This window comes from Eleutherodactylus coqui, chromosome 8 (genome assembly GCF_035609145.1).
Source record: "Eleutherodactylus coqui strain aEleCoq1 chromosome 8, aEleCoq1.hap1, whole genome shotgun sequence".
Classification (NCBI taxonomy): Eukaryota; Metazoa; Chordata; class Amphibia; order Anura; family Eleutherodactylidae; genus Eleutherodactylus; species Eleutherodactylus coqui.
The window spans coordinates 84,735,165-84,746,993 of record NC_089844.1 but is presented as its reverse complement, the minus strand read 5'-3'; the positions used below and the strand labels follow the sequence as shown (position 1 = coordinate 84,746,993).

Here is an 11,829-nt window from a genome sequence, read left to right as displayed (position 1 = left end):
TATTTAAGGCTGCTAGTTAATATTTTGAAAGCTTACCACTTCTGTAATAAACATTTCAAACAGGGTAACCCTTTTCTGACATGATTGGAGTAAACTCTATGTACAGTTTATCTTCATAGAAAAATAAGTTATTTTTTATTTAAACAAGTTAGATTTTTTTTTGTAACTAGATTTTCTTTTTTTTTTTTTCTTTTTTTTGTCTTTTAAATAATTGGGCGAGAAAATGGCACTTTTGGATTTAAGCCCTCATAGTTCTGGAAGGACAGCCCAAAAGCATCTGTGCTAAGTACAATACTAGTCCAGCCATTACCGAAAGCATTAAACCTTTCATGGTCGATGTGTATTTTAGTAGAATCTGAGTGTCATTCCCCAACAAGAAAACACTATTGTGAATTTCATTTACTTTGCATGCAAAGCTATACTGTATGGCTTTATGATACACCTGCTTGAATTTACACAACACAAAGTCATCATTTTCAAGTGACAGCCGGGTGGTTCCTTGTTGAAGATCTTCAGTTTTCTTATTGTTCATCCATCAAATCCCTTCGTTAAAGACACAGAGAAATATGTCAAAATTAGTAATTCTAGAAAATGTGATTTCCTCTCCCCCCTCCCCCAATTTTCCATAATAAATGGTCACTCTAGAAATGATTCACGCACATGTCACGATTACAGTAATAGGACATCTTGTTTGTCTCCCAATGACCACACCTTTTTCAGTATAAGTGAGTGCAGGGAGCAGCTGTGTTTAGCTATACATTTACTCTGTGACATCTGCTGTCAAATATAACATTAATGGACCGGGTCCACCAGAAGAAGAGCTACTTATTTGCAGAAGTTCTCCATTCTAGATCATAGGGGGGGCGTTCCTAGACCCTCTATTCTATGATGCCTATATGCCCTAGTTAGGCATATGCACAGTGATTACCATGATTAAACCATCCCATTAATTTCCGTTAGTAGTCTGCATTCTCTAAAATGTTACCTTTCATTTAAACAGAAAAACTACAATTAATCAGAATTTATGGATGTGTTACTTTATAATATATTTTTAGTGTTCCATCCCTAAAATACAAGTAGCAAACATCTGGCGCCAACTACTGTGTAACTTGGAAAGCTGTGTGCTCTGCTATGAATCAGATTGACATACAAGCTCTATGATGTTTAATAGTGTCTGCAAAGCAATATGCATTCCAATATAGAGTTCTTTAGAAATGTATGTATGCTATGTTCATACATTCTGTTACTTTCCCTAGAAATGTATGAATAAATTGACAATTGGATGTTACCACTCCTCTTGCTCAAGGTATATATCCCTACATTTAGTAGTCAGCTAGTTACTACTACTCTTGCTCAAGGGATGTGTCCTTACATGGAGTAGTCTGGTACTGTTAGCACTGATTGGACAGTGCTAAACTGTGTAGAACCCCCCTTCCTGTCCCAAACTGATGACACCCAGTTGTCAATCTATTCATACATTCTCTAGGAGAAATAAAAGGGGAACAGAACCATGTAGAGTTCTACGAGAAAATGCTTCAGAATTGTTATTTTACATGGAATACAAATATTTACTAAAATAGACATGTCAGGAGAGATGACGACTCCTTTTTAAACAATCTTGTAAAAGCATGACTAATACAATCATATGATTACTAAGAACAGAGATTATGGGAAACATCCCCTTTTTATTATAGTAATATCATTGGCTGTCTTTATGTTCCTTGAACCTGACTTTGCACTATATTAGGTTTAAAGTTCATAAAAGTTGCACTACAGTTTATATTCAAGTGACTAGTACAGGAGTACAGGGAATATTAACTCAACATTCTAGATTTATAAACTGTAACAAAGCTATAAAAAATGTTCTTTCTGTAATGTAAATCAAATAAATATATCAGGGTTGTGGCTGTTGGCGGTAACAGTTGCACCCAGGCCCTGGTGGCTGAGGGGGCCCGAAAAACCCCTATTCCACATAAGAAGGTATTATAAATAGCAGTAATAGGAAATATTCTGCAAGACATATCCATAAAGGCTCCTCTTGTTGGAAACAATTAAATCTTGCATATTTAGTTGTGTGGATCAATAGAAGTACATTTTGACTCCAAACGGCTATCTGATCACGGGAATGGCCAATTTTGCAGGCCCATAAAGTTCAGGCACAATTAGGTAAATTTGTGAAATATTAGTCTGCCTGCAGGATATGTCATAAATATGTGATGTTGGTCATCTGACTTCTGGGACTCTCATTTATCATGACAACTGGAGTCCCTTGACCCTTGTTCTACAAGACAGGGTAGCTGGTGTAGTAGAATACATCAACCAGATAGCGAGGTGACCGTATGTGTGCATGTCTCTCTCCATTGAAATCATAGTTATGGAGCATATCATCTAACAAGATTAGAGTAAAATAGCCAGATCGATTTTTCTGATCAATTTTAATTAAAGATCAAATGATACAATTTAAGCTCATTCTTTTTGATTTTGCATTGGTTGAAATAGGCTAGGGCTGCACAGCAGTTTTGGTTGCTCTATATCAATTCTCGGACAAGTCGCACAATCCTTAAAGTTACGCAGTTCGTCTGTGACTTGCTGTTCCATGACTATTTTAGCTTTGTGATTTAGCTAGAAGAAGAAACCACATTGCAATCTGAATGTTGCGTGGCCAGAGCTACTATGTAGCCCTAGCCTAAAACATAACCTGATCTTGTAATTAAAAAACAGCTTAACCAGATCTACAATATATAATATAATGTATATTTTGAATGGTTTTCTACTTGGCTTACCTCTCCTTAACTGGGGTGTTAATAAGCCAATCCAAAAATTCTTGTGCAGCCTTAATATCAAGGGCTTTATTGAAATCGCTGGTAAAACTGCCATCGGCATGTCTTCTATCCATGTCATCTGCAGCAGAAACATCTGCAAAACTTAAAAGAGAAAAAAAAACATTTACTTAGAATTCTATAATAATGCCAAAAAACAGCTAAATTATACAACAAATTGTCAAATAATATTTTCCAACAGTAACTGAACTAAAATACAAGTTTCTTAGAGCTAAATCCGCACTCTTTGTATATTGACGCATACACCATCAACGCTATGTTCATTTTCATGGCTAATAATAAACTGAAAATGCAACTTTTTGAAATATATTGGAAAAGTCTATTTAAATATCTTTGATATTCTTTGTTAATCCTTTTTTTTCTAAATCTGAAAGATACTGTAAACTATACTTATTCCAATTAATTTAGGATAGCATTACAGATGCGGACCTTCATAATTCTGTGTAACGTCTACTTAACTTTAGATTTTTCAATTCCACTTTTAGGAGCTTTTTTAAATGTAAGTAAACAGAGGAAACTATTAAAATAACAGCAGTGAACTATAATTAAAAAAAAAAAAAATTCTGGACTTTTAATGTAAAAAATATCAAATTCTTACTTTCTCTTTGGTCTTCCTTTAATTAACCAATCAACAAATTCTTTGGCTGCTTTTTCTTCCAAAAAGCTGGTCATATCACTAGTGAAAGTTCCCTCTGCATGCCTTGAGAGTCTCCTAGACAATGAAAAAGGCCTTTAATTTGGAAAAGGATTGAAAAATTTCAAACTGGTATTTTTTTCCAAAACGTAAGTTTTTTTTGTTTTTTTTTTATTATTTGGTTATGTTGCTAAAGGGGATTTTGTCATTTTATATTTTTCTAATGCCTAGCAAAAACACTAGAAGTAGTCATAAAATGAAAATTTGGTTTGTCTGCCTAGCCCTAACATATATACCTTATCTATGAATACCTATAGGCCGGGTCTTAAAAAGAATACCTGTTCTCCTATAAGCTGTTGTAAAATTAGGTAAAATCGTATTCAATTGTGTATGCCTTGCATGTGTATTCAAAATATTTTGTTATAATCAATCAGTAAACCAATTAATGTACTACTTTTACCAAAGGAAACTTGTATTTTAGGGTTCAGGTTATTAAAAGATAAAAAATACAAGCATATAGTAACATAGTATGAAAAGCTAAAAAAAAGACACATGCCCATCTAGTTCAGCCTATTATCCTGCAATGTTGATCCAGAGGAAGAAAGAAAAAACAATGGGGTAGAAGCTAATTTTCCTCATCTGAGGTACAAAAATTCCTTTCTAATTCCAAATCTGGCAATCGGATCATTCCTGGACCACCAACCCTTCTGAAGTATCGGTTATTAGTAATTGATTTATATTGCAATAGTAATGTAAAGTGATAGCGAAACAAATACTGTAGATACAAAATATCATTCTTACAGCTTCTTTGGCTTTCCTTTTATCAACCAATCAATAAATTCTTTGGCGGCCTTTTCTTCCAAGAATTGGGTTACATCATTGGTATATGTTCCTTCTGCATGCCTTTCAAGTTGAACATTACGTCTTGAGATTCCCCTGTTAAAACAAATGCAAAAAGTTGTACTGAGCAACAAAAAATTCAATACAATATAATGTGGAGTGATTTCTCAAAAACAACTTGGTACCAGAAAAAGGGTGTGCATTTTATAGAGGCAGATCAGTGGGCGGTAAGATCCTGTCTGTGTAAGGATCAACTCTCCGCAGGTCTTTTAATGTTAGCACACAAGTGTGTGGGCAATAATCTCTAGGTTAATGGAAAGGGGTTGGAGGAAATAAGCACCAAGTCCTCTGATCTCAAGTTGCTCTGGGTTTGGTGTTATTAGCTAGCACTAGTAGAGGACCTCATTCTAATCTTTGGAGTGGAAACCCCTCTACACCCCTGATCCCGATCAAAAAAACCATTGAGATTTTCCAAATTCGGGTTTTACAGAGGACACCTTAATAGTTAGCTTTTTGAGCCCTCTTTGGGAAATATTGATCTTTAAATTGGCACTAAGTGTACAATTGATAGAATATGTTCAGGGTTTTAATTTTATCTTACAAAATGCGATGACTTCTAATTGTTATATTCCTACTTTTGTTGCTCTATGTTGGTGTTGTATGGACTTGACAGAGCGGCGCTCATTTCAGTACATCGGCTTTAATTGCAAAACTAAGCAAAAGTAACACTGTTTCTGGAAAAAAAAAACTTTAACTAATCTTAAACAAGTGCTCAAAGGGGTTGTCCAGTTGTAAACTATTGATAGTCTACCCTTAGAGTAGGTCATCAATGAAGAATTGTCATGCATCCATCGCCTGGGACCCTCACTGATCAGCCTTCCACTGTGCTAATGCACTTTTGCACTTAGTTGATTTTTGCAGAAAGCAGACAGCTCTATTCTTACTGTAGTGGCCAACCTTGGTATTGCAGGTTAAGTTATCACTGAAATGAATAGGAACTGTGCCTGTAATACCATGCCTGCTCACTGCAGTAAGAATGGAGCTGTCTGCAGAAATCAGAGAATAGTTGATTACCAATGGCCTTGGGTATCAGACCCTTGCTAATCTACTACTGATTAACCATTTTGAGGATAGGTCATCAATAGTTTACAACTGGACAACCCCTTTTAAATACGTATTATTTTGTGATCTGTAACAGTATTGTATAAGATCACTCAGTTAAAGCCCATAAAATTGCTGCTTTTATATCTAGCTATCAGGTTTATTGCAAAGAATGGTTATAACATGCTTCATTCTAAGAAGGTATCATAACTTTTATGAACTTTATACATCTCATATATATTAACTACCTTCTTTTTTATTCCAGTTGCTGTACACCAGTTATATGAGCCAGTAATTGCACTAATTTATTAAGGTATGACTTGTAAAAATAGATAACAGAAAACTTGAGATTTGGGATCTTGTAAAAAAGTAAGGCAATCCATGCAGCATTGTATAAAGGCTGCTGCTAGTATTACTCTCATTGCAGATGTGGGAATCATCCACTGCTGAATTCTGGATGTTTGTACTCTGTTCTCTACTTATTAGACTGGAAAGATTGGCAAGAAAGGTTAAATAGATTTGCATTATTTAAATATACTGATTTAATTATACTAAAAGCTAAAGATAATATCCTGTATTAACAGCATTAGACTGTGTTCACATCAGCACTTATTAGTCATGGTAAATGCTGAACAGTCGGACAGAAACTGTACAGATCCCATTATATTTAATGGGGTCTGTTCGGCGCTGCCATATGACGGATCTGTAATCCAGCAGATTCTGTTTTCGTGCTTCAAGAATGGAGCCGGTAAACGGAATCCACAATGTGAGTGTAAAAGAATCCTTAACCCTTTGCAATCCAATTTTAGATTCAGGGTGTCCTAGGGAGTTTTCTCTTCCTGCCATCAAACAATGGTGCCACCTGCTGGCTAGAGCCAGTACTGCGGTATTGGACATGCTGGAGAGGCCCCCGACAACAGAACGGCCAGTAATATACAGTAAGAATACCCTGCTGGACATCGGAAGCTGTACAGCCTTCAATTAGAATGTCTTTAGACGTCAGACAGTGGATTTGAAAGGGTTAAACCATGGTAGTCATATGTATTTGTATATAGAAGCAAACTTCATGACTTTGTATGTTGAAAACCTGGAAATATCATTTCTATGCTTTTTACATTAAGTATTAGTTCATTGAATAGAGCATCCATGATGTCCGAAACTCAAGGGTAATTCATTGGGCAATTGCCTTGGGCATATATGTGTTAGAGGCACAATTCCTATCTTAGGGTATTTTTATATATTATAAAGGGTGGTATCGTGTGTAATTATAGCATTGTTGCTAATAAAGTTACAGAATAAAAGAGCAGTTAGGCGGAGACATGAAAGAACATTTTAATTCTATCACTTAGTCAACCCAAGTGGTCTATACTACCATATGTTATAGACCATAGGACTCAAAGATCAAATGCTGGCAGAATGCATTGAAAAACTCACCAATCATTTCTTGTGTATTATCACATTGTACTGTACATATACCACAATAAGTACTTTTTTCCAAAGAAACAAATAATTAGACAAGAAGATACAGTCAGGGTTTTGGGAATTTGGTGGTGAGGTTGAGTGGACAAACAGAACTGACGTAGAGTGGTAAAAACAAGCAAAGTTTACTTGAGGGTATGGACTTAAACAAAGGGTAAACTCTGTTGACTCCACATTTCTTACCCGCTTCTTTTTGAGTTCATTAACCATTGGACAAAGTCTTGAGCCCGCCTGGAGTCTAGGTACTTGCTGTAATCACTAGTAAATGTGCCTTGTGAGTGACGTTTAACTTCATTGTGGTGATCTGAATCATCTAGTGCTTCAGTCCGTGCAGCTTTGACTGATCTGTGTATACAATTTTTTAATTTGTGACATAAGTATCTATCAAAAATCTGAGGGGATATCGCGCTGAGTTCTACACCTATATGTAATATTTAACACCTTGGTACTATTTCACCAACAAAAACAAAATATAGAAGAGGGCTTAGATTATTTGGTGTGATCCCTTGAGAAGACCTGTAGCTCGAGGAACCTAATGCTTGAACTCTCTTTCAAAAAGTTACTTATAGATATTTTTTGGATACTGTTAGCCATCAATTACACATTTGATTTCTTCACATATGTCCAGAGGTCAATCTCTGTTCCCTTTGGCTTATTATGTAAAAGTTGAAGCAGGAGTGATGGCACAAGTGATCTTTTTGGATCAGTTGTGCACATAATTACCTAAACAAGTTTTTGTTATAAACATGTGCATTCTTTTAAAATTGCCATTCCTGCCTGAAGAAATGCTGCATGCTACATTTATTCAGGTGTGACCAATCAGCCATTGACCTTGCTGATGGGAAGAAAAGGCACCACACTGGGTCCATTGTGTAGTGTGGTGCCATTGTACATTCCCATGTAGCAGTTTTTGTTTTTTTTATTTTACGGCTGAATGGAAGTAGTCCTTTCCTTGATGTGTGTGAATACACCTTAAGTCAATTTTATAGGACTTAAAACCAAACAAAAATGAAATCAATGGTCAATAAAGCAATATATACTAACATTTATATGAGCCAATGTGCATTTTTTATATTTCACATCTATTGGACTACAAGACATTTTATGATTTAGCATATTCAGAAAACAAGTGAGTGACTTAAGTTATACAGACTGTATGTTTCATTATGAATTTACACTACACAGATATAACTTTCCTAACTATTGCTGACTTACTATAATGATCCCATCCTTAAACAATACATCATTATCCTCAAAAATGCTGTGCCTACGAAAGCTAAGAACATGTGGTCTATATGATTTATTCTTTTCAGAGCCTTCAATAGGGCAAGCAAACCACACATTTTTTATATTTAAGGGGTTGTACGATGCTCATAGGTGATCACCTATCAACAGGATAAGCAATAACTTGCTGATTGGTGGGGGTCTCACCGCTGAGACCCCTGCTGATCTTGAGAACAGTGTTCCTGTGTCCCCCTCTGTCTGTCACTGTGGGGTTGCTTCTCATCCTGCAGTGATGTTCGAATAAATGGAGCACTGGCCAAGCATGTGCCGTCAGCACTTCATTCATTTCAATGGGGCTGAAGGAAATACCTGAGCGCTTGTCATTTGGCTATCTCTGCAGTCCCATTGAAATTGAATGGGCCGTCAGCTTGTGCTCCTCACTGGGGGAAGGGATAGTAAGCCCACAGTGAGAAGGATGAGGGACACAGGATCCCTGTTCTTTGGATCAGTAGGGGTCTCAGTGGTGAGCCTCCCAACAAATCAGCAAGCTATTGTAATTCTGGTACAACTCCTTTAAACATATTACCTGATGTACAAGAATTTGTCTATCTATCTCTATTCCTTCAACTTTCCATTGACGTAAAACTAAAACCCCAGCTTTATGGCTTTGGGCGATATAACAGACTCCATTGTTTTCAGGTGGATCAGTTATGAAAAAAGTGTTTGACATTGAAGGGATATCCCATTGTATATTGCTGTGGCATATCACTACGTTATACCATAACATTATGATTGTGTGGGTCTGATATGTTACCTCATGATCTTTGACTTACCTTTTGACAAAACAACTGATTCATTGGGATACATTGTGTTCTTTTTCTGCCAAAAAGTGTCTATCATTATCAGAGCATTCTTGTCTAATAATATCTAATAATATTATAGCATATCATTAAGATATGCCATAACCTTATGATTGTGTAGGTCTGACCTCTGGGAACTCCCTCTAATAATAAGGATGAAGAGACCATCCTCCTTCTAGCTTGTTCCCTGCAAAGAAGTGTCGAAAATCTGCAAAGTAGCAACAATGATCAATCGGTGATGCACCCATCCAATCCATCCTCAACTCTGCTGCCTGGGTTATCTACCTCTTCCCCAGTTAATTTCCTGCCTCTTCTCTTTACCAATCCCTTGAAAGGCTGACTATTACCCAGTGAATCCAGAGAACCCAATTCAAGTTATTATCAATGACTTACAAAGGTGTCCATAGCATGTCACCTTCATAAATTTCTGACCTAGTATTCCGCTACCTCCCCACTTGTAACTTCCAATCCTCACAAGACCTTCTTCTCTACGCCTCCCCCCCCCCCCCCCCATTGTGCTCCTCACATAATCCTCTCCAAGATTTCTCCCGTGTGTCACCTATATTCTGGAACACACTGCCTCAACCCTTCGGACTCTCAACCACCTGGGAAAGCTTCAGAAGGAACCTGAAAGCTCATCTCTTCAGACAAGCAAACAACCTACAGTAACCCTACTGTCACCAAAACAGAAATACCTCCTATCCTCACCTACTGTCTTCTTCCTTTCTCCTGTGCACTGTAAGCCCTTGCGAACAACGTCTTCCCTTCCTCTGTATCCATATGTCATTTTGTGAATGTTCACTGCTCTTGATATATATAGTATGTGTAATAGCATCGATAGCTTTTACATTGTGCAATGTAGTTCAACCCTATTCTCCAGTTGTAAAGTGCCTTGGAATTAATGGTACTTTATAGATAAGTATAATAATCTGATGGTCGGTGGAGGTCCCAGCAGTCGAGCCTCCACCGATCAATAGGTCACAGCATATCTCAGTGGTATGGCCTCACTTAGTCTTGTGGGGTAGCCTCTTTATCATAGAAGAACTTTTAAAGCTATCAGACCTGCTGGAAGGAATGGTGCTTGCTCAGCTTTGACTGTATGCTTGGAAAGCTAAGGTGTATCTGTGCTCCTAAAATCTAATGTAATTTCAAGAAAATAGTTTTAAGATGCTTAATAAAGCAAAATAAATCCTAAAGCTTCTTAATAATAATATTGTCTAATGGAAAAAAGTAGGCTGCATTTCACACTTCATAAAGGAATTTGGAGAATGGAAACTGTTGGAAGTTATGAATACTCTACCATTAAGAGTTATGAATATCTAAACTAAGACGCCTTAAAATAAAGGAGCTTTTTGCATATTACTTGGAATTAATTTTTTTGTAAACTCTAAGCCCATACCTGGATTTGCCTTCTGTTTCCTGGATTGGATTTTGGAAACTTCCTTGAAGTAGCATCAAAAGAAGCCCCAACATATAATAAATGCTTTTCATGATTTTCTGGAAAAGAGTTAAAATAAAATGTTATGTTTGCCAGTAATTCTTTAAATTGGGAAAATTAATTAAATATACAATTTTATACATTTTAAGATGCTTTGATGACTATAATTTATCAGCATAATAGACAATAATTGTGTATACAAATGTATAAATATTTATGCAATATTCTAAACTCTGATGTGCCCTTTGGATCTACACTGTAGTCTGAAATAATCGTAACAGATGTCTTAGACTGAAGATACAGGCTTGATTGAATGCAGAAACCAATTTAGAAGTGCATGTTGTTCTTAGTAAATTTGGAGCCTAAGTACTGTAATAATCAATTTTCTATGTAGCAACGTAAAAAATATATAAAATATAAAAGCACAAAATTAGTTGCTTCACGATATAAAGCATAAAAATATTTAACTTTACTATTTATGTTGCGTTTTAAGCTTATGCGTATTCCATTTATATGAAACTTTACAGGCTCCTGCCTAGCAACATAAAATATAAGAAGTTTGTTCTCTAAAAGTGTACGAATTGGATTAAAATCCTAAGTAATACCAGTAGTAATGAAGTAAAATAAAAAGGCATAAAATAATGAATGTACTAATGATAAAATATGTCTTAGTTTAAAAACATCAGTATGTATTACAAGTGTGTTATTAACAGTTGGTGAGAGTTTGGTACATAGTAAATAACATAACGGCATCAGTAAAAGTCAAAAGTAATACAATAAAATGTATAAAATACAAGAAGCTATCTGAAGTAATTATATCAATTAATGATGTTATATTAGTAATAGAAATATTATATTTTAATATACCTTTTGTACCATTGTGGTCCATTAAATATCATAGTAAAGGAAAGGACTTACCGTACAATGTATGTCTGAAAATAGACAAAATGATGCTCTCACCAAAGCAACTTTCAGATCTTTTCTGATGATGATTCTATGCCACAATGCATTTATAGTCTTTTCAGCTTCACTGAGGGTGCATTATGTGCATTAATTCTGACAGAGATGATCATGTGATCGCTGATGCTTTAAATGTTTCACATAACTGACTGCTTTTTGTTTAATTTACACATTAGAAACGGCTGGCGAATCATTGTGAAACAATTGCACACGTACAAGTGCTTCCTTTTCAGGTGTGCAAGTGCAGGTATAATGCAATGCTTGATGAGATTATATGAACTTTTCTGAATTCAGCTATTTTGTGCATGATCCTGACTTGGTCAATTGTATAGATAAGACTATGCAAATTATTTTTTAAAGTATTCCTTTCCATTTGTGTTTTTTTTTTTAAACGACTTAGAGGAAGATAGTTATTATTATCACTTTATGAGGCTCGTGTGGTGCAGAGTGTTA

The 11,829-nt window shown here is 35.8% G+C and overlaps 1 protein-coding gene across 1 annotated transcript; it reads right to left on the bottom strand.

Moving 5' to 3' along the window:
• Nucleotides 1-2,779: 2,779 nt before the first annotated feature.
• GCG (glucagon) lies at nucleotides 2,780-10,469 on the bottom strand. Its single transcript, XM_066577418.1, has 5 exons — nucleotides 10,378-10,469; nucleotides 7,078-7,239; nucleotides 6,503-6,517; nucleotides 4,276-4,398; nucleotides 2,780-2,924 (listed from the first exon to the last, which is right to left on the bottom strand). The coding sequence occupies exons 1-5, from the start codon at nucleotides 10,467-10,469 to the stop codon at nucleotides 2,780-2,782; spliced, it is 537 nt and encodes a 178-aa protein (XP_066433515.1).
• Between the last annotated feature and the right edge of the window lie 1,360 nt (nucleotides 10,470-11,829).

Bases quoted from the DNA above. Each gene is read 5' to 3' on its own strand.
- GCG (XM_066577418.1), bottom strand. From the start codon at position 10,469: ATGAAAAGCATTTATTATATGTTGGGGCTTCTTTTGATGCTACTTCAA. The intron at 7,240-10,377 runs GTATGGGCTTAG...TTGTATACACAG, and splicing joins GAAACAGAAGGCAAATCCAG to ATCAGTCAAAGCTGCACGGA. The intron at 2,925-4,275 runs GTAAGAATGATA...TTCTCTTTTAAG, and splicing joins AAAGGAAAGCCAAAGAAGCT to TTTTGCAGATGTTTCTGCTG.